General features: G+C 45.6%; 7 protein-coding genes across 7 annotated transcripts; 3 read left to right on the top strand and 4 right to left on the bottom strand.

The window, feature by feature from the left end:
* Positions 1 to 883: 883 nt before the first annotated feature.
* On the bottom strand, positions 884 to 2,045 carry SERLADRAFT_466411 (uncharacterized protein; the record flags this gene model as incomplete). The annotated part of the gene is made up of 4 exons (XM_007317851.1): positions 884 to 1,161; positions 1,211 to 1,588; positions 1,641 to 1,908; positions 1,963 to 2,045. The coding sequence occupies 2 exons, from the start codon at positions 1,576 to 1,578 to the stop codon at positions 1,083 to 1,085; spliced, it is 447 nt and encodes a 148-aa protein (XP_007317913.1).
* Positions 2,046 to 3,508: 1,463 nt separating this feature from the next.
* SERLADRAFT_415218 (uncharacterized protein) lies at positions 3,509 to 5,238 on the bottom strand (the record flags this gene model as incomplete). Its single annotated transcript, XM_007317850.1, has 2 exons — positions 3,509 to 5,029; positions 5,086 to 5,238. 2 exons carry the CDS (start codon positions 5,236 to 5,238, stop codon positions 3,626 to 3,628), a joined length of 1,557 nt encoding a protein of 518 aa, XP_007317912.1.
* A 103-nt stretch (positions 5,239 to 5,341) lies between these two features.
* Positions 5,342 to 6,904, bottom strand: SERLADRAFT_466408 (uncharacterized protein; the record flags this gene model as incomplete). The annotated part of the gene is made up of 3 exons (XM_007317849.1): positions 5,342 to 6,367; positions 6,424 to 6,667; positions 6,718 to 6,904. The coding sequence occupies 3 exons, from the start codon at positions 6,768 to 6,770 to the stop codon at positions 5,450 to 5,452; spliced, it is 1,215 nt and encodes a 404-aa protein (XP_007317911.1).
* Positions 6,905 to 7,580: 676 nt separating this feature from the next.
* SERLADRAFT_361263 (uncharacterized protein) lies at positions 7,581 to 10,164 on the top strand (the record flags this gene model as incomplete). The annotated part of the gene is made up of 4 exons (XM_007317848.1): positions 7,581 to 7,658; positions 7,718 to 8,817; positions 8,868 to 9,575; positions 9,627 to 10,164. The coding sequence occupies 4 exons, from the start codon at positions 7,581 to 7,583 to the stop codon at positions 9,721 to 9,723; spliced, it is 1,983 nt and encodes a 660-aa protein (XP_007317910.1).
* Positions 10,165 to 10,311: 147 nt separating this feature from the next.
* Positions 10,312 to 10,715, top strand: SERLADRAFT_466403 (uncharacterized protein; the record flags this gene model as incomplete). Its single annotated transcript, XM_007317847.1, has 3 exons — positions 10,312 to 10,446; positions 10,502 to 10,618; positions 10,671 to 10,715. The coding sequence occupies 2 exons, from the start codon at positions 10,312 to 10,314 to the stop codon at positions 10,538 to 10,540; spliced, it is 174 nt and encodes a 57-aa protein (XP_007317909.1).
* Positions 10,716 to 12,684: 1,969 nt separating this feature from the next.
* On the top strand, positions 12,685 to 13,253 carry SERLADRAFT_388239 (uncharacterized protein; the record flags this gene model as incomplete). The annotated part of the gene is made up of 2 exons (XM_007317846.1): positions 12,685 to 12,955; positions 13,024 to 13,253. The coding sequence occupies 2 exons, from the start codon at positions 12,728 to 12,730 to the stop codon at positions 13,093 to 13,095; spliced, it is 300 nt and encodes a 99-aa protein (XP_007317908.1).
* A 482-nt stretch (positions 13,254 to 13,735) lies between these two features.
* Positions 13,736 to 14,327, bottom strand: SERLADRAFT_466398 (uncharacterized protein; the record flags this gene model as incomplete). Its single annotated transcript, XM_007317845.1, has 3 exons — positions 13,736 to 13,921; positions 13,958 to 14,043; positions 14,068 to 14,327. 3 exons carry the CDS (start codon positions 14,318 to 14,320, stop codon positions 13,817 to 13,819), a joined length of 444 nt encoding a protein of 147 aa, XP_007317907.1.
* Positions 14,328 to 21,569: the final 7,242 nt, after the last annotated feature.

Raw genomic sequence — 21,569 nt, 5'->3', positions numbered from 1 at the left:
TGCTGTTACAAGGTTTCGGGTTGCTTACCCAGGGTCTTCTGAGCAAAAATTCAAGTGCACAAATACAGAAACTGCAAGTGTCTGCAACACCAATGTCTGGTACCTCGATGGCGTTTTACAGGTAGAATGTATGCTCACCTTGTATATTCGAAGGCCATCCAAAAGACGTATACAGATTGATTTTTCTTGCACTTGCAACTTTGAGAAGCTACCGTGATAGAGTAGGTCATATTCCGTTGCCTTTTCCCATTGCCGCTCGTAGCGATTAATCAATGTGGGCTTGATTTGGCTCTCCAGAGTATCGAGTATGTCTAACCCATTCTACAAATAGAAAGGAACGACACGTTAGCTACACATTGACAAATGCTACGAAACCAAGTCAGCGGATTAATTCAATGCGATGATATTATCAAAACTCACGCTTCACGCTTCCCCTTCCCGAGATTTCAAACACACGAAAAAGGTGATCACATACAACGATAAGGTTACGTTGCTGCTCTGCCAACAGAGTGTAATAATCCTTGTGCGAAAGGATCCTTTCCAGGACAATGGTCGCTGCTTCCGAATATTCCACAAACGCTGATTCGAAGCATCCGTCATCAGTATATATCTGGCCTGTTTTTTTGTAGAAGCTCGGCGCTTCTTATGCACTCCTTGAGCAGTTTGGATGGGTCCCAGTGATGATTCAGTTCCGCTAGTGCACGTTCACTGAGATCACGGATACTCGCTGGATGGTTTATAGAATCCAAGCCTGGCAGTGGTTCAAGTTGTGTTGTTGACCTATCTCTGACATGCGTGTCTAGATCTATAATAGAGGACATCATCCAGGAATAAGAATCACGGTAAGAGAAGGTCAGCATTAGCGCCAACAACATCACTTTCGATGTCAAACGTAAACTATGTTTTATTGAACTACAGTAAAGACAACGACTGACACACTATCACTGATTCTCAGCAGTAAGCTCAGGCTATAGTTACAACGTAGATATACAATGATCGTTGACAAACGGGTTAACGTACCACAGGGTATAGTGTACCGCAGCGAAAAAAAGGGCTGGACATCACTGGCAGACCTGGGATAATCACCCGTGTCTTCCAAGACTACGGGCGCTCTTGCTCACATTTTTCGCTTCTGCTTGTTTTGCCTTTGCACGCCTTGCACTACATCACTGATCAGCATATATAGCATCAACGCAAACATATGACTTACTCCTCTAAGACTTCACGCTCCAACAGCTTCACATGCTCTTTTGCGGCCTTGGCTGCAGTCCTGGCCTCTAGCAGAGCCCTATCAGCTGCCTTCTCTGCGCTTTCTGCATCTGCAACCTTTTTGCGCGCAGCCATGATAGTTGGTTCCTTATCAATTCGACTGTCAACGGTCGATGTACCTGAACTCCTGGTAGGGGAGGGACGTCGAAAAAAGTTGGTATAGGAATTGTAGCCATTCGTGCCGGTAATGTCAAGTCCATCACGCGGAGGAGATCTCGAACGGCCACGGAAAATACTGGATATACGCTGTGGAGGTGGACCGTTGGCAGTATGGGTATCAGAATCGTGATGCGAGTTGAATAACTGCATGATCTATCAGCTACGATAAAGTCAATGACATGTTTTGCGGTGAGAGCCCACTGATTACGAACGTTATTCGCAAGGTCTGGACCTAGCAGTGACAGTGAATTTCTTGAGGTAGAGTCAGACAGACAATGTAAGAGGTACAGGGTATAACGATCGTTCAGAGGGTGAATCCGTAGGCTTTATGGTTTGTTGCATACCCATCAACGTCATTGGAGTCATTGTGATATGCGAAGGAAAGAAAAGAACAGATGGGCTTTTCGTCCGATGTTGGTCTGACAACGTGTAGAGGGCCGTGTTCATCTGAACAAGGTGAAATATGCTGAGCATGCTATGCTGTACAGTGGAGCTCAGGTTAAGCGCTGTTGCTTAAATTAAAAGAAGACATACGTTTTCATCTTGAAATTAAGTGCATGCAAGGTTCCACATTGCAGACACAGAGCTGTGACTGGGATATAATGAAAGCTCCACTTATCCTTTCAGAAGCTTCACTGTAGACGACAGCCACAGAGACGTGGTCTGTGCGTGGGAATGTGGACTGAGAGCAGAGCTGAGTTCGAAATCGTAAGCCTTTCCCGTTAGTTAACTTAGTATAAAACCCTTGCTTCTCTATTCCTCCCACGTTGGATTACCGTGCGCTCGCTGCGCGAAACGTCCCCGGCGCACTGACGCGATGTCGAATAAGATTGTGGTGAGCTGCTCACCCGACTGTGTCTGTAGTAGCCCACTTGAGTAACGAAGATATTCTTGAGCCCACAATTTACCGCGCCGTTATAGACGAAGTTATTGCTGCCATTAAGCCCGAATTCGATGAATATGGCGTTGGTGAAGATGTCCTCGCCGAATTACAGCACGTAAGTACATTGATTTTCCACTATTTCTCAAATTATAGTCGTCAATACTTTTATGCTGTTCTGGTGCCGCCTTTTAGAAATGGGAGAGCAAAGTCATTGCCTCCCATGTAGCGGAATTCGAGCCACCACCACCACCGCCACCTGTGCAGCAGCATCACGGGTATCCGCCGCATCCCATGCATATGATGCAGCAACACCCTCACTATCCACCTCCTCACAACCCTTATGCTCCCCAACAAGCAATGGTGCCTCCTCCTCAGCAACCTCATATAAAGTCGGAACCTGTCGATACCCGTTACGTTCTCGCGGGACCTGCTGGAATGCCTTCGTATGCTTTACCACCGCTTCCTGGTCCTCAAATAAACGGGCTCAAGCCGCCTTACACTGGTGGGCAAACCAGCGTTTTGTCCTTTCCGCCTGGTCCCCCTGGAGGCCGACCACCAGGACCGCCTTTGACTCGGACTTACCTCCCTCCTGCGTCTACTCCTGCAAGTGCTCCTGCTGCACAAGCTCAGCAGCCTGCTCAGACACAAGCGCAGTCACCAGCACAACGAATACCACAGGTCGACGGAGCATCATCCTCAGAATCCGAATCTCCTTCCCCTCCCCCAAGTCAGTCGTATGCACCTCGGGCTTCTCATCCGTCGCTTCCTCAACCACCTCAATCTTCCAAATCAACGCAACCGGACGATTCTGAAGCCATTAATAGTGACCTTGATGACTCCGATACCGAAGGCGAAGAGGAAGCGGATGAAGCTGGAGTGGGTGAAAGTGATATTGTTTTCTGCACCTACGATAAGGTTTGTTTCTCCGTTGATGGATCGCATGGATTCTTGATTAATAAAACTTAGGTTGCACGAGTAAAAAATAAATGGAAGTGCATCTTGAAGGACGGGATGATCCATATAAATGGCAAAGATTACTTGTTCGCTAAGTGCACAGGGTATGTATTTTATATTAACACCAGCATCACGTATATGCTGACATATTTGTAGCGAATTCGAGTGGTAACTCATCCTGGTCTGATGTGCCACCGAGTCCGGTTTTGCCTCTTACTAACTCCCCCATTACCTGTTCTACATAACTATCACCGCATTCGAGTTAAATCGTGTCATAGACATTGTATATTATATTCATCACCAACAATATGAAAAGCATTCAACCGTGCACCTGAGATTTGAAAGACAATCATTGTGATGCTATTCACGCATATAGCGAGGACCCTTACTATAGGGGTCTGGTTCTGCATATAGCCACACCACTCCTTCGCCATCTTGAAGGTCAATCCCTTCTTTTTCAAAATACTCTGTCCATGCAATAAACACGTCAATTGCAAGCTCGTCCACAGAGCTAGCAACTAGGAATCCAACGGTGCGGACGATTTCGAGGCGGGGGAAAAGAGTATGGTTGAATGACTTCATGTGTGCTTTTACGCCATACAAATTCGAATCTGCACTATCATAAAGCCGCTCAATCTTGACGCCTCGCAGGCCAATGCGGCGGAGCGCCTGATGTGGTGTTGGAATGTCTACCACTGCAGGCTCGATGGAATGAAATACAAGCTGTTCAAGGTTAGGACATCCCTCTGGCCTGAGGAAATGAGATACACGAAAAATAGGGAGATTGTAATGGCATGGCGGCAAGTCGACCTCGAGATCAACGATACGAGACCCATGCAAGCGTAAGAATGATTCTAGCGCATGAATGTACGAGTCCTCGCGGAGTTTCTCCCTCCGCGTGAACACCACACGACGGAGCGCAGGGAGCTCAAGAGCTCCAGCGAACTCGAGGCTTGATATTTCGCTCGACACGAGGAGCTCACGTACGCAAGGTAACACGTGAGTAATGTGATTATCATCCAGCATAAGCGTCGAGATAGAGCGAATGTCAAGCACACGCAGTGCTTGAAAAGATTGCACGAAAGCGTGGCTGCTACAGGGATTTTGTATAGTTAGCCCATCCCAGGCAAGCCCTATGAGCGACTGCCCGTACAACTGTGAGACGGCGGTCTGAAATTCTTCCGGAACGCCAAAGCGAAAGGACATGCTCAGTGCGCGTAATTGTGGACAGTGGCGCAGGATATGGAAGATATCCATGATGTAACGAATGTAACTCCGAGTCGTAAATCGAGTATGCGCGCATATATCGATACGACGTGCCCACTGTCCGTGTGAGCCGGGGACGAATAGTAGATTGAAACTTTTGCGAGCCTCGCCACTCGCGTCTGGGATGGGGTCCGAGCAACGACTCAGCGCCATGGCAGTAAGGATTTTGCGGGCTCGCCAAGGGCTATAGACGGTGATGTGCTCGTAGAGTAGCTCGGTGGCAATGGCTCTCCATAAGCGACACACTTGTACAATGGTGCTCTTCGTCTGCATGGACGCCGCCACTGTGTTTAAGCTCATTGCATTGTGCGGGAGGGGCTGGGGCTGGAATGGGTCTGATGGTGTGATATCTCTAGAATGAGGACGGAAAGTCGCATGGTGGAATATCTCTAGCCACAGCTCTGGAGGTAAGCTTATAACAGTTCCCAGTGTTTTTGGTGTGCTGTGAACACACACGTCCTCCTTCTCAATAAGTTCTGTCTGCTGTGTTTCCTTCTCCTGGAGGGAGAGTGAGGTTTGCTAGCGTTCATCAATACTCCCCTAAAGAACCTTACCATGATGTTGTGCAGACTTGCGATCGTCTTGGATGTCAAATAAATACGAATGATAACTGTAAAGCTTGTCAGCAGTAACACCCAAACGTCCCGGCAATGCTCGATGATGCTGTCGATTTCAGGATGGACTTCAAGAAATGAGCTGAGGTCCATTGCGGCGAAGTCTACTTAGCTTCAGTTTGAAACTCAGCGACAGTCTATACAGCAATCTCAGCATACAGGTTTCTCGCTGAGCTGGCGCATACAAGGTTGTTTGTCTGTTCAGCAGGCACTAACATTAGTTTTTATTTATCAAATGTATAAAAGCAAGAGACCCAGATAAGCACAACACCAACAAAGTTACTATGCATGTACCATAGCGAGATCATGAAATAGATTTCGGGAACCCTTCTGCACCCAACAACGCCTCTTCCGCGCCCAGCACTCTAGGACCATCTCCGACACGGGTATGGATCAGGTTTTTGACAGCTCCTACTTCAAACTGCTTGGCCACAGCCGTGTTGAACCCAGGTATCACCCCTCCTTCTGTCACGCCTGCAGCGCCGAATAGACCGAATGGATCCTTGAATGGATCCGCTTGTGGGAAGTATTTAACAATCATTTCTACGATCTCGCGCAAATTCTCCTTCGGTGCATAGATGACTGCATTGGGACCGGCGTCATAGGTGTAAGCGGCTTTGAGCTTGCCACCTGCCTCGACGGATACACGATTGTACTCAACGACGAGTGCAATAATTGCACGGCTGACGTCATTCATGTAGAAGATTGGAGGCTCAGTATCGAGTGCGACAGCGTGGAACTGGTTCGAGTCTTGCATTGTAATGCGAGCGAATGCGTCAAAGTCGCGAGCCTTGATGGCTTCGGAGATTGCGCGCATACGCTCCGGGACGACGTGTTTGATACGGTGCTGAAGGAGGGCAGATGTCTCGACGGTACGCTGCATCCCAGAGGTGGATGATGTGCCTTTCTTGTCGTCGGAGACAACACAAATGAGGGCGTGGATATCGGGCCAGTGTTCACGAGGTGCGACTTCAACTGCGAAAGAATCCGATCCATCAGGGGAAGTTCCCTGCTCCCAGGCGACAAATCCGCCGAACAAGGAACGACACGCTGAGCCAGATCCTTGCCGGGCGATCAGAGAGAGTTTGGAGGGAGAGGCAGGAAGTTTGTAGAGAGCAGCAAGTGATGAAACAAGAGCAGCGAATCCAGAAGCGGAAGAGGCAAGACCTGCCGCGGTGGGGAAGTTATTGCGTGAACAAATGTGGACATAAAAATCCGATAGCTGTCATTATCGCTGTTAGCTAGAAGGATATGCATAAATCTGTATTCAAGACATACCTTGGGCTCATTCGGGTTCTGGTCTTCATATTCCTTTCGCATGCGTTTCATCTCTGAGATGCAGGTGGCTAAACGCCCACCGGCTTTGATTTCATCCTCTGTACCATTGAGCCAGAGTCTATCCTTGGTGAACGATGGGTCGGCCCGAGAAGTCGTGGTAGAGCGCAGATGATCTTGATCTAGTGTAACAGACAGCGATGAATTCGTTGGGAGAATCAGCTTCGTGTCTCGTTTTCCCCAATACCTATATCAAAGATCAAGATATGCAAGACAAGCTGATGCCTGATGTCTCACTTGATACAGGCGATATTGACTGGAGCAGATGCAGTTGCTTGATAGACGGCCATTTTGAGGAAGTGAGAGAGATAGAGGCGTGTATGATAGAGCTTTTATATTACAATCCGATGGTATCGTACGTTGGCAATGAAAACCGGTGCTGAGCCCGCCAGCCTTTGGGCCATATAGAGTCGCAGATGGCCGCAAGCATATTGCCTGATCCGACAAAACAGAGGAAAATAACGAAAATCTGATTATTATGTAATATAGGGTCACAGATCTGTGACGCATTAGTCATTGTGGCACCGGGGATCTGTGTTGCGTCGTCGTTTTGCAGCGCTTTACCAATTTCTCTTTTGTGTCGATAACGGTTCAGACCACAGCGGATACGACAACAAGGACGGGTATCATCAAAAAGAAAGCAAAAGTACAGCTATATTCTTGTCTTTCTTGAAGTCTTAACCTTTGTATATTCTGTCAAGGTCTTTGTCTTGTCTTAGGTCTCGCTTATATTGGCCCAACACTCCACAGACCCATTCTCGCTCAGGAGTTTCGTACATTGGCCAGCACAGTCAAGAGTGCAGCCAGATGCAATGTTTTACCCTCAGCAATCCCCGGCTATTGCTCACAAACTCGCAAATCACCATGAACAGTCAGTTTGGACCCGTTCGCACCACCCAGTGCTAGGTCCTCCAGGCTCTCAGAATATTGGCCCTCCCCCCGGATCCCCTGGTTATGCTCTATACACAAATGGCTCTGTTGCCATGCATCATCCGGGGCATCCTCACGGCCTCGCCCACCCACCCATGCCTCACCACCAACACCAGAATTCCCTATCCCATTATCCATCCCCACCCAACGGTCACATGCACACCCAGCACATGGTCCAAGGCTCCCCCGGAAGTGCACCAAGCCAAATCATCAATCCTCAATGGCAGCAGCAGTTGCTAAAGTGTGAGGTGAGTATCTTAGTTTGCATATTACACAAATAGGCTACACGTCTGATAAATCTTCCAAGATGGTTCGTTCTTCTCGTTCTCCCCATCACCGTGCCCGTGCCAGTGCCATGGCTTCTCGCACCGTCACTAAATCAGCAATCACAATCACAAACCCCAATTTGATCAAGCCTAGCCCTAGTGCAAGTACTGACGTCAATGATGCGGCTTCAAAGAGCAGTGACGGAGCATCCCCAGTTCCGGCAGCTGCAACAAGTACATCTGAAGTTTCCCCAAGTGCAGGTAGTGCTTACGTCGCAAATCACCCATCCTCAACTGTCGCCCCGATAGCAGAAATTTCAAGGATTACTGCGAGTAAACCACCGCAGAATAGCTGGAATTCCTTGGATATGGGCGGGGTTAACCTCAAGAACATTCCTTCACATTCTGGTCTTTTCTCATTCACCTTCCTTATCAACCTATATCTCAATCACAACGCCTTGTCATCTGTACCTCCCGAGATTGCGAAGTTGCGGCACCTCGAGCTTCTAGACCTCTCGGGAAACAACCTCACCGTTATCCCGTCAGAGGTTGGTATGCTCACACACCTCAAAGAACTCTATGTATTCGACAACCACATCAGCACGTTACCATCTGAGCTTGGTACCTTGCACCAACTACAGACTCTTGGAGTGGAAGGGAATCCTCTAGATACATCGCTCAAAGCCATCATACAAAAAGACGGTACTCCGGCTTTGATATCCTTCCTCCGTGATTCATGTCCCGTGCCCGTTCCTCCACCAGAGCGGCAGTGGAAAAACCTCATTAGTCAAGCAGAAAGAGACACGCTAGCATCAGATCCAAACACAGAAACCTTCAGCGTTCTCTGCTATAACATTCTTTGCGAGAGGTTCGCCACGGAGCGATTGTATGGATACACGCCTTCTTGGGCATTATCTTGGGCTTACCGCAAGGAACTCATTTTAACCGAGATCGTGAATTACGATTCGGACTTCTTGTGCTTGCAGGAGGTGGACATCGCACAATACGAAGATTACTTTATCAAGAACTTGAAGGCACATGACTACGAAGGGGTGTACTGGCCAAAGTCACGGTACAAGACCATGAGTGATGCTGACCGACGGCAGGTAGATGGCTGTGCCATCTTTTACAAGGCGGATAAGTGAGTCTTAGCCGTTGTTGTGTCAAAACCCTACTCAATCCTTTCATTAGGTATCAATTAGTAGAGAAGCATCTCATCGAGTTCAGTACCGTAGCGATGCAGCGTCCGGACTTCAAGAAAACGGATGATATGTTCAACCGCGTTCTTGGGAAAGACCACATCGCCGTCATAGGTCTCTTTGAGAATAAGGAGAGCGGAACGCGCATCATCGTCGCAAATGCACATCTTCATTGGGACCCTGCATATCGGGATGTCAAACTCGTACAAGCTGCGCTACTGATCGAAGAGATCGAGAAAATTGCCAATGATTTTTCCAAATATCCGCCACGCCTACCTCCTACATCATCATCGTCCTCGGACTTTGACAGTGCTTCATCCAAGCCTTCGCGGGTGCCTCCAACGTATTCTGACGGAACGAAGATTCCAGTGATTATAAGTGGAGACTACAACTCGATTCCCGAAAGCGGGGTATACGAGTTCTTGGCGAACGGAAGCGTGCCGCACGATCACCCCGATTTCATGTCGCACATGTATGGGAGATATACATCTGAAGGACTGAGACATCGACTCGGGCTGAAGAGTGCATACGCTGGCACAGATGAGCTTACCTTGACGAACTACACACCCAGCTTCCAAGGTGTTATCGATTACATCTGGTACTCAACTGGAAATTTGGGTGTTAACGCCGTCTTGGGAGAAGTCGACAGAGGTTATCTTGAGAAAGTCGTCGGGTTCCCGAACGCTCATTTCCCTTCTGAGTAAGTACATGCCTTGAATGACGTTAACCTGATGCTGATTTTTTTTTATAGCCACGTTTGCATCGTTAGCGAGTTCCGGGTTAAACCTCCGAGGGATAACCCTCCACGACCGCCACCCGTCTTCTCGACGATGAATGGTACACATTAGCAGCAGAGTATCATGGCTTACCCACATACTCTCATTTATAACATTTCTTGTACGCATTATAGCCGGTACATTGGTTCAGGTACATGAGGTCCCATACATATCGTTTGTTCTATAACATCCTCTTTTTATCTCTTACTCGTCGAATCCGTTCTCCCTTTTTCTCCCCTCCCCTCCCTCTTGTGTCGATGTTGCCCCTTACTTTTCCCTGATTATATTCATTACGGGTTTCTGTTCCTTTTTGTTTCCCAGTCTCCATATTTTTTTCAACTTTTTTGTAGCAATGCGCGTGTACGGCTTTGGGTATGAAACGATTTCTCGCTATTTTGCTCTCTCTTCGTGCATGGCTTACTTTCGCTCTCGTACATGACGTTGCGACCTCATGGTGTCTTGATTATTGGATTTATAGTTACTGTTAATATCATTCTACCCCTCTTGATCTCACTGTAAGACGCTACGGCATTGCAAGCTGCCACATTGTCATAAGAAAGATCTGAGTGTCGACCTTAGCGCTTCTCAGAGACTGGGAGTGGCAGATCGTGCTGAATTCATTAATATAGCATCGCCGTTTTTGCACACGACGGTGGCGCTATGTTATCGTGGAAATTAATTTCGGTCAGCTCTTTCTTTCCGTTAGATCTCTTAGTACCGCATCGTCACCATGATTTCCCACTACTCAGTTTTAACTCTGCAATCAGCGCAGGTCTCCGTTCGCAGGCCTCACAAGTCGGTGCTCCACTTTTCCAACAATGGCACAATATCAATATCAATACCTATACAGACCCAACTGATGAACATCATACACGCTACTGTCCCTTGATTTGGTTTATCTGGCGCTAAGGATGGCGACTTAAACAAGCACGGAAAGCTTGATCGTTGCGCCGTGAGTGGAGGCATTGTAAGTCGCACGTGTCGTTGACAGATTTACAAGCTATGCTCAATGCCAATAGCGAGTTATCTATTATACAGAGCTGACTAGAGGTTCTCGCTATCCTCTCCCCTCCCTCCTCACATCTCACATGTCGCTGTGAAATTCGCTGGCCATCGTTTCTATTGACATACTTCCTGTTCTCAACAGTACCACTGTCCTTTGTCCAAACCAAACTACGAAGTCAGCCTCCACACGCTCCCAAAGTCTGTATTTATTTAAAATTATTTTCCTTTATCCAAAAGCGATACACGTGTTGTGTTCTCGCAGTCAGGTAACTATTCGTCAGCAAGGCGAAGGGCTTGCCCATCGAACTATGATATATGAAACATATTCTTGTGTTTTCTTCTTCTTTCGAGAACATAGTTCGCTGCTAACATAGCCAGTTACATTATTTTCTCATCTTTCGACTAGTGTGCCAACTAATAAATCCAGATAACATAATCTAATGAATGTTCTGTCTTTTGCTCTTCTAGACTCTTCCTTCACCTATGCCTTCTGTCACCACTCTCATTGATGACAAAGTTCCCCTCATAAAGTATGACAATACGTGGGCACCGGGCACTTCTGCGGACCCGCTGGCTGACGCGTATGTTTTTATTGTCTGGTTAAGCAACAATTTTCATTGAAGTTGGCGTATTTTATATTGCAGGTATTATCTCGGTACATTCACCAGTAACAATGTCACCAATGGTGCTGTAATGTGGTCTTTTAACGGAACTGCATTCTGGATATATGGTGCCAAACGACCGAACCATGGCACCTATACCGTCACTGTGGATGGCGCAAGCTATGCCAACATCGACGGATATTCTGCCGTCAATCTTTTTCAACAAGTACTCTTTAACAAGAGTGAACTTACCCAGGGAATGCATACTGTTACATTAACAAACACGGGGACAGGGTCTCTATACGTAGGCATTGATTTGGTTCGTCCACCAGTCTTCTCTGGTAACTGATCCAGAAAATTCATTCTACCACTTTTACAGATTGTGTGGCAGTCGGAGGTTGGAGGGGCGGGCGATCAGTTGGTAACTCAAACTGTACAAGATACAGACCCCAGTTTCCAGTATCAGGCTCCTGCATGGAATAGAAATCCACCTAGCGTCAATTTTTTCAACAATGGCACTGGCCAGTGAGCTATTTTCAGAAAATTTGTATTCTTTCCCAGTTGACATGGTTTCCAGCTCCACTAGTACTTATAGCGCCAGTGTTACCTACACTTTCACCGTGAGCAGTGGCCATTTTCCCCAGCGAGTAACTGGTCTAATTTCATTTCGTAGGGTGAGATATCATCGCTTGAGAGTTATTATCCTGACTTAACAGATCTCACGGCGTAGGCGATGCGATATCTCTATATGGCACTGTCGGACCGCAAAACGGACCATATTCTGTGCAACTGGACGGAGGAGAAGCTGAGACATTCAATGCCACTGCATTCATGTACTATCCGCAGACCATGCTATACCATGCTGATAATCTTGGATCAGGGAGTCATCAACTCACAGTTACGAATCTCCCTGCGCAGAACGGTCAATATTTGGGTATTGACTATGCTGAAATCTTGACGTTGTCTAGGTACGTGTTTGAAGATATTTATTTTTGACTGGTGGGTTTTGATAATCTGATTGCGCCCAGTAACTCAAACCCTCAGTCAAACCCTCAGCCAAACTCACAGCCAAACCCACAGCCAAGCTCCCAGCCAAGGTAAGTGGTGTGACATGTGACATCGTACCGTGAAAACTTATCAAACATACAGCACTGTAGACGCTGCCAGCACCTCAAGGTATGCAAATTCAAACCATCGTTGGCGTTTATTTGAATTTTCTTGGGACCTATAGTAAAATTGGTGTTGGACCCACCGTTGGAATCGTGATACCTGCCGTCGTCGCTGTTGCTGCTCTTATTGTTGCTGTTATATTCTACCGTCGATGGAGAGCCGCGCAAATATTTATACGGCATCATGATATTTACAGGATAAACAGCAACCCTCGACATAACGCAGGTCCAGCATCCATGGTCTCAGTGCAGCCTACACCTCTTGACACGAGCGAAACCAGCATCATCAGGGTTGATCCTATGTCAACCACGGGTTTGAGTACACGCAGGTCGTATCAACATTTAGACCATGGACGTCAGCTTGCACAGGCTTCTCAGCCACAACGGCCACCACTGCATGCAACGTCGGCAATTCATAACCGCACTGTACCAGATTCCGATGTTATTCAGGAATCTCGCGTCCCATTTAGTGACGTCTCGATTATCGCCAGTTCGGCTAGTCCCGAACAGTTATCATCAAATGGCGTGGTGAGAATTTACAGCCTTCTGAGAATGATGAGGGATGACTTCAACTTTTATGATAAATCTGGCTTTAGATACGCGTCGTCTCCCAACAGCACCTATCCCTGGATTTGAGGACAAAGATAATCAATCTTTATCATCAGTAGTTGTGGACAACTGACAGTACCGCAACATAGCCAGACCTTGCGGGACGATAGGACGAATGATAGTTTGGTGGATAGTGAAATGCCCTCACCGAACTATCATCAAGCTACAGGCTGAGGTCATACTTTCAACTCCACGAAGCAGACTTAAAACATTATTTTCTAGCCTCTAATTTTTAACTGTATGGGTCCATTGAACTCTTTATGTTAGTACTGTCATACTTGTTGTATGCAACACCAGAAGTTGAATGTGTGACCCATGTTGAGTTCCAGTATGAACTCGACAACATTTAGGCCTCATTTGGCCCAGTCTCCTACCCACCCTCTATTTCGAGAGAGGAGGGATATATCCTAGTGCTTTGATGTTGAGATGATATACAAAAATAAAATAAAAATAAAACACATCACATGACTCGAAAATTTGAACGTCCCTTGCTCTCTCTCCCAGTGGTGGAAGGGCCTTGGGTACCGCTGTTGGCACTATAGTGCCTTCGGCACATGGGCACCCCCAGACAATGATGACAAGGCCCAAGGTGCCTATGGCACCGAAAGATCCCGAGCAACTCCGGTCTCACCCTGCAGGACATTCGAGCAGCAGTGTCGACAGTTGCAGCTCAAAATAATGAGCATTCAGAGGCAAGGGTTTTGAAAGAGCAAAGAGGGCATATTTAGACAGACAGTGTGTATCTATATTACATGAAATATATAAGTTATATCCCAAAAATCATGGTGCCGAAGTCAGCACAGACTCCTTGAAAGTGTCCATGTCCAAAGACTCGTCTAACTCACCAGGAGCATCCAGACTAACCAGGTCATATAGCTCAAGTTCCTCATTTAAACCTCATAGTGAAAACCTCTCCTCTACCTGTATCCAAGCTGTATCCTCGAAGTTGAATAGCTGAGAGATTGATACATGTATTTGTCCGAATGTCACAACCTCTGGGTCTTCATCTGCATCCAGACAGCCATGCAAACCTATGATTATGTCGTCCATTGAGTTCCCGCATGTAGAAGATGGACTATGTAGAGCTTCTGCCTCCGAGTTTGAATTGTCAGGCGGGTGACCTGGATTACTAGCAGGTTCAGCTTCACCCAAAGTGAAGTCGTTGGTTGACATTGAGAGTATTTGGCATTTGCGCAGCTTTTGTTTGAGTATCCCCAAGTGGACATGTTCATCACGTAGGTGAAGTTGGAGCTCAGCAAGATCAGTCATTGATTTGATACTCATTCAAGAGCGAAGCTGGGTGAGGATAAGCCCAAAGGCACTGAAAAGTCTCTCGCAAGAGGCTGAGTTGGCTGAGACAGTGAGTAGATGTCTTGCAAGACATTCAAGAGGTGTTGGGAGTGGGTTGACTAGGTTGGTCATTGCAATGTAGATGCTCATTGGGTCAACAGACTTGTTCTGTCAAAGGGTAATTGAGTGTATTACAACAAGTAAATTTACTTACTTCGCTAGCTGCTAATGCAGTTTCACGCCAAATGTGATCTGGGAGCTTTTCATACCGGTCTTGGTTACTGAGATAACTCACAAGCTCACGGTAGAGCTGAATTGGGGCCTCTTCTTTGTAAAAGCGCATCCACAGCCGACTACAGAGCTCCCAGACTCCTGCTGCTGTCATGAACTCAACACTGGAGCTGAATGGAGATGCCTTGTAGAGAGGATTAAGTATTACTGCAGCAATGAATATGTCTTGGTCTGATTTCTCCCAGCATTTCTCGATGCTTTTCAGTGTTGCTCGCATGAGTGGGACATCAGTTGGGTCATTGGGAGTGTTCAAAATAGATGATAATTTGGAAAATAATATTCCAAAGGTAATCAGGACTTGGTCAAGTCGACAATATGTTGCCTGAGTAATATTTGCTGCAAGTGCAAGTGGTTCAAGGTGTTTTTGAATCCTATGGAAGCCTAAGTGTGAGAAAAATCTCAGACCAGAAAAAAGTCATACTGCGCTATGGTGTGCCAAAAAAACACATTATTAATAGTCTCTACCATTCTGTCGGCCTTCTCTAAAGCCTGTCGGTCTCCAGTTCTGACCAGCCGTTCAGCAGGTATTTTTTGGGCATCCGCAGCCACAATTTGTTGCAAAGTAAGTCGTAGTTCAAGTAGACGCTGAAATGCAAGATAGTGTGCTCTCCATTGTGTAATCACAGGGCGGATAACAGATTTTGCAGAGCCAGTGAGTATTTTTGAGGTAGAGCAAATGAGAGCAGTAAGGAGTGTTTTGCTCCGTATCCATGTAATGAGGTCAATAGCCTTTGTTGAAAAATCGGATACAAACTGTGCCTCCTTGCAAGCAAAATAGTCCCCTACAATGAGGTTAATTTGGTGTGCATAGCAATCTAGGACTATGATTTTAGGCCTATCTTGACAAAGGATTTTTCTTGCCTTGCGAGACTCCCCAGAAGCGTCAGAGGTAAATGCAATGAGGATCACATGCCAGCTAACTTTGAGTATCTCCTGTGTTTTCTTGATGAGTGTATATAGGTTGTTGGCAGTTTTTCGTTCAGAGGACACATCATAAACCTTCACAGTATGAACCTACAACTTGAAATAGGTCATACAGTTATGAAAAATCATAAAGGTGGCTTACCTCACGGGATGCTGATATGACCATAAACACAATTATGTGGTGTGAGTTGACACTGGTCCATCCATCGCACTGTCCTGTCACAAGCTGTCCACTAAGGCTTCTTTTTGCCATTTCACAATAGTGTTCGGCCTCTGCGGGGATAAGTTGATTAGACAGGACTTTGCTGCTGATAGGCTGGGCATTCAGAAGCAACCTTTGGCAGAACTGAATCCATTCAGGGTTTTCAACCCATTGGAATGGTAGACCAGCTGAAGCTGTGAGGCGGGTAAGGCATCGTCCAAACTCTTGCTGCATCTCGATACTCCATTGCAATGTTTGTGATGGTTGATGCAAGAAGCTTTTGCGGCTGCATTTTGATGGAATTGTGGCATGAGTCTGATTAAAATCTGGCAGATATGGGGAAGCTAATGTACCCGGAGATGTACTTGGGGTCTGAAAAGGTGATTCAGAGCTGAAGTGTGATCTCAAAAGTAGGAGGTTTGGAAGAGGTGACAATGATGAGGGACCAGCTTGCTCATAATTGCTGCGGGTTCATTTCAAAGATGGTGATGCTGCTACAGAATAACCATGGTTCTCGCATTCATGTCTGGCACGCTGGCGGACAAATTGTGGCTGGTTTGGACAATGAAGAACTAGATGTCGCAGATCTGTGTCTATGCAAGATAGAAGCCAGGGTTTGTTCTCGGAGTGGTCAGCCCACACTAGTGTAGTCATATTAGTCTCATGCTATAGTGCAAATAGTCCTACTTACTGTCACTTTCAATCATTTCCTGAGTACGTGCTGTCACTCTCTTGTTTTGTGTGACATCTTCTATGTTTTGTATCTTATGCTTGTCCACTATTACGGGCCAGCACATGTTATATGCAACTTTTGCACGCTTGCCATCCTTGCTTGCAAATAATGTCGGATCCTTATCTTTGTACTTGGGATGATCTGTAAAGTTATCAATTCTCCACCAATCTCGTTCTCGAATCATTTTTTTGGACTGATGATGGACTGCGAGGCTAGGTAAACCAAGTGGTGAAAATCCAAAAGGAAGTAAGTTCGTGCCAGCTCTTCTGTCAGACTCGAGATTATATACAAAGAATACATGAGGAGAAGGGGCAGTAAACACAATACAAGCTTTTTGTGGTATGAAAGCCATGCAGTTAAGTCACAGCAATGGTGAACATATTGATGACAATCTCATTGATCTCCGATCAGGCTGCATAAGCACCTTACACATATGTGATTACTCAGACATAGTGCCGTCTCAAGTACCATACACATGATCCAGTGCCCCAGAGTGCCATGGAGGCACCTTGGGCACTCTGATAGGCACTGTTTTTGAAGGCACGGCTCATAATAAAAGATTTGCAATCACAGGTATGTAATCAGTTTTCTACACCATTGCCCCCTAATTGTTTATTTGCGTTGCCAGCTCGATGTGCACTACAAGGAAGGAATGAAGGTATCAGATGACACCTACATTTGTATCCCTATGGATGCTATTCCCAAGTAAGTTTTCCGTAACTTTCTAATCACCGATTGCTCACTCACTTATCTGAAGTTCCTTGGTGGATATATGGAATTCTGATGAGACACTCATGGCATTCATATGTACCAATCTTCCAGCAAAAATTTGTCATTCTCTCACAGGTAACCTACTAGCTGTGTTTGGGAAACCTGACCTATTGGCAGAGAAGAACACTTGAGTAGATGCTGACTCTACATTTGAAGCACTTCACTTGTCATGGTACAACCGTCACTGTACCAAGGTAAAGTAATTCCTTACCATATGTTCACTTAATGCTGATCCTTTACAGGGTCACAAAGCCCTATCTGATGTGCCACCGTCTATGCTTGACAAAGTGGGCTGCAAACGTACCAATCACAGCCAGATGATCCCCTATATATCCAAGGACATCAATAATAACCAGGAATTATTTCAGTCCCTCAAAGTTGTGTTTGAAGAACTGTTTGATTGGATACATTGTATTGTAAGTGGTACTCCCTCTTTATTCACAGCTATCTCATCATTGTATCAGATGCAAACCCACCTGCCTGAAGAGTGTCAGATGCTCGAGCAAGTTGCATCTATCTTACCAGGAAACCATTGCTCCCCAGCCGCCCCCTTCCTGTCAATTGTCATCAACATCAACGTGCAAACAAAGGCTCACCAAGATAGCAAGGATCAGGAGCTTTGTCTTGTTCTCCCCATTAGAACATTTAAGGGGGCTGCTCTTGCCATGGTTGAGACAGGCCTTGTTATTGAGCTGAACCATGGGGACTTTGCAATTTTCAGGTTGTCTGATATCACTCATCTCAACCTTCATTATGAAGGTAAACGTGCATCTGTAGTGCTCCATACTGACCATGAATTTGTTTCTTGGGCTGCTGATAGAAATGGCTGGATGGAAAATGAAGCCATGAGGACCTTTGTATAAGTACATTGTTTGATATATTGCTTTACTGTACACATTGTTTTTCAGCCAAATCTCAGTGGCACTTGTCAGGTATAATTGTATTTGGCCTAGAAGGCTTGCCCTAAACTTTGCAGAAAAATGGTGACTTCTCATTTGCGCTCCATTCTTTTTTCACTTATTTCTCACAGTCTAATTTTTCAATGGCAGGAAAAAGAAATTCCAAGGGTAAATCTAAAGCTCCTGGCTCCAAGGCTAAAAATGATACAGTTACTTTGAATGCTGAGGAGTATCAGCATATTGTGGATGCTATGAATTCTGGTGTAAAATCTACCCAAGCAGCTCAAAAAGAGGCATTGGAAGCCAAACGTCAAGGTAACATATATATTCTGGTTTGGTAAAAGTATATTAATCTCCCCTCTCAGAGACAAAAAAAAGGCAGCTGTTGTAATGGAAGAAGAGGATATTTACGACTATGATGATGACCCAGTTACACCACTAAACCCTCCTAGAAAAAGACAAGCCATGGACTCAGACCATGATTCCAATGAGGATGATTTTCAAGGGATCCTAACTCAGAAAGCACCTACAGGGGATAATAATGAGTATTACAAGGATGAGGATGAGGAAGCTAGAGCTGAAAGTAAGCAATCATTATTTCTAGACAAAGATACTAATATTAAATTGTTACCCAAGATTTTGATGACAAGGGAAAAGATGGACCAATTCTGGATGAGCAAGTACATTTTTAAATTAGTATCTCTTACATCCATAGAGCTAACAGCTTATATTAGCCCAATTTCAGACCCATTGTTGGGCAGGAAAAGGCTAAATCATTGGCGTACTCCTCTTCTTCTAGTTTTTCCAGAAAATCTTCCACAACTTCATCCAGGATGTCTTCAACTTCTACTTCTATCTCAACACCTACAGCTGTCTCTTTACTGTCAAAAATTGGCAAAAGACGTAGAACCACCCTGGATATGTTTCCTAGTTCTCTTGTGGACCTTGCTACAGCTGGGCATGCTACAATGAGATTATACATTGCGACTCAAGAGGGTTTTCCTCCCCCCACATCACACTTTGAGTTTACTTGGAACAGACTTATCAATGCCTCCCAAGGTTGCAGAGAATTACAAACCAAGCTTTTAGAGGTTCAAAGTAATGAAGAAATCAAAACCATATTGATTGACTATGTATGTATTTCCACCTTCAATAATGTTATACTAATCAAGTATTTTGTTGCTAGGTTTGGTCTGCTGTTGCCCAGGTCCGAGGAGAAATTGTTGCCAAAGCACAAATTATAATCAATGGTGCTTATCAAATTCCTGGTGATATGGCCCCAGTTCAAATCAAGCAGGCTGTAACGTGGCTTTTGGAAACTGGTGCATTTTCTGACGGTGATCTTGATATTAAAGTGAGCTATCACCCCCCCATGTTTATGCTAAATTGAACTATTTTTTCAAGGCCAGGACATTCAACAAGCAGAAGCCATTTTGTCATCAGATTTTCAAGGACTTGATTCATAATCAATGGTATGGGCGTAAGGGTGAGGGAGTACGCTATCCTGAACATTTCAAAGGCATTCCTTTAGCTCTACTTGCAATTACCACAGCAGCTGTATGTCCTCAATCTGTGGTCTGTATTATTTATTTATTCCATTTTCTTTTCAGATTGAATGTTCCCTCAGGGGATATGTGAATGGTAATAAAGCTACCCAAGAATTCTCAGAGAGTGTTTTCAAAACCAGGTACAATATCATTTATTTATGTCAAACTTGGTTTTTATTTTATTTAAAGGTGGGAGTACTATTTCAAAAAGCTGTCGGCACTTCAGAAGAAAAGCCCTGTGTGGATGAAGCAAATGAGAGATGGTCTGTACCAGGATATTCTGTAAGTACCAGTATTTTGGCTGCTACCACCGTCACTAATTTTACTATAACAGAAATCTGGCCATTCTCCATTATATAGGGATTGATGAAGACCAGATGAAGGACGAGGATTTTGGTATTGATTTTGAAGCTCTAGAGGATACTATCATTGTACAAGCTGCTTGATAGTATTTGTAGTCACTCTCCTATTTACTGTTGCATATAGTACAATTGCTAGTACAAAACATGACTGCGCTGTTTTCATTTCATTATTTGGTAATTGAATGCAATACGTGCTATGAGTGCTATAGGTACTATGGATGTTCTGAAATAAGTGCTATGGCTACTCCAAATGCCATTATAGTATTAGCATTACTATATATGTGCTATAAGTGCTATAATTGCCATAGGTGCTATGGGCCCTATGTCTACTCCAAATGCCATCATAGTATTGACATTACTATAGGAGCTTCTTGGAACTATAGCCAACTATGAGATCACTATAAGAGCACATTGTGCCTAAATAGATGATAGGGTTTCTCTTACAGCTATGATCACTATGACAGCTATTTTTGCAATTATAGTACTATAAGAGCCTATATAGCCAAAATGTTTTTCCTGATGCCCCCCTGCAGCAGCCCCCTCGGTAGAAAAGAAATTCAACAAAAAGGTTGAAGTTGTCGCTGACCCTGGTGCCTTCGATGGAGAAAGAGCACAATTCGCCGAATGGTGGATCAAACTCCAGATTTGGGTTAAGGCAAATTGGGATGCCTTTGCCGATGACTTTGAGGTAGCAACTGCAGTGCTATCTCGACTAAAAGGACCTGTGGCGGGTCGATACGCCCAAGTTAGATTACAGGAGTGCTACACCGCAGGAGTGTGGCCTACCTGGGACAACCTCAAAGTAGAGATCAAAAAATATTTTAAACCATAGGCTGAGCGTGACTGGGCTCGCCAACAAATCTGTTCCTTCAAACAAGGAAATATGAGGATGGATGATTATGTTACTCGGTTCCTGGCCCTCTCGATCCAAGGGGGTTTAGGTAATGAACATGCAGTGGAACTGCTGGAATGCAATGTGAATCCCCACATTGCAGAACAGCTCTACCTGCAGGATATGAGGAGCGATAACCTCTCCCAAGCAGCGGAGGAGGTTAGAAGGATTGGTAGGGCCATAGAGCTCTACAAGATGCACCAAGGTGGCGGGACCACCACCAAAAATAACTATTCCCAGAGGAGCCCTGGGTCATCAAACCAAAAACCACATCATTCTCACGGGTCCCAGCCTTTTGGGTTGCAACCAGGTCGGGGTGCACCAATGGATATCGGTGCAGTCCAAGGGGGACAAAAGCACAGATTCACCTGCTTCAGCTGTGGGCAGGAGGGGCACATGGCCCGAGATTGCATAAATGGAGTGCGGGCCGCTCAACAAAAAAAATAACCAAGGGCACCAGGCACACCAATTAGAAGCCGAGAAACTGGGTGATCAGCTTCAAACTCCAGCTGGCCGTTTGTATGACAAGATCCGGGCTTTCTTCTATGACCAACAGGTCAGTGAAATGAAAGCTCAGGCAAAAGAGTTCAGAGCTTAGGTCACTTGGGTGCCTTAGCTCCTC

Source organism: Serpula lacrymans, assembly GCF_000218685.1.
Source record: "Serpula lacrymans var. lacrymans S7.9 unplaced genomic scaffold SERLAscaffold_6, whole genome shotgun sequence".
Classification (NCBI taxonomy): Eukaryota; Fungi; Basidiomycota; class Agaricomycetes; order Boletales; family Serpulaceae; genus Serpula; species Serpula lacrymans.
This window is presented reverse-complemented; position numbering and strand designations above follow the sequence as displayed.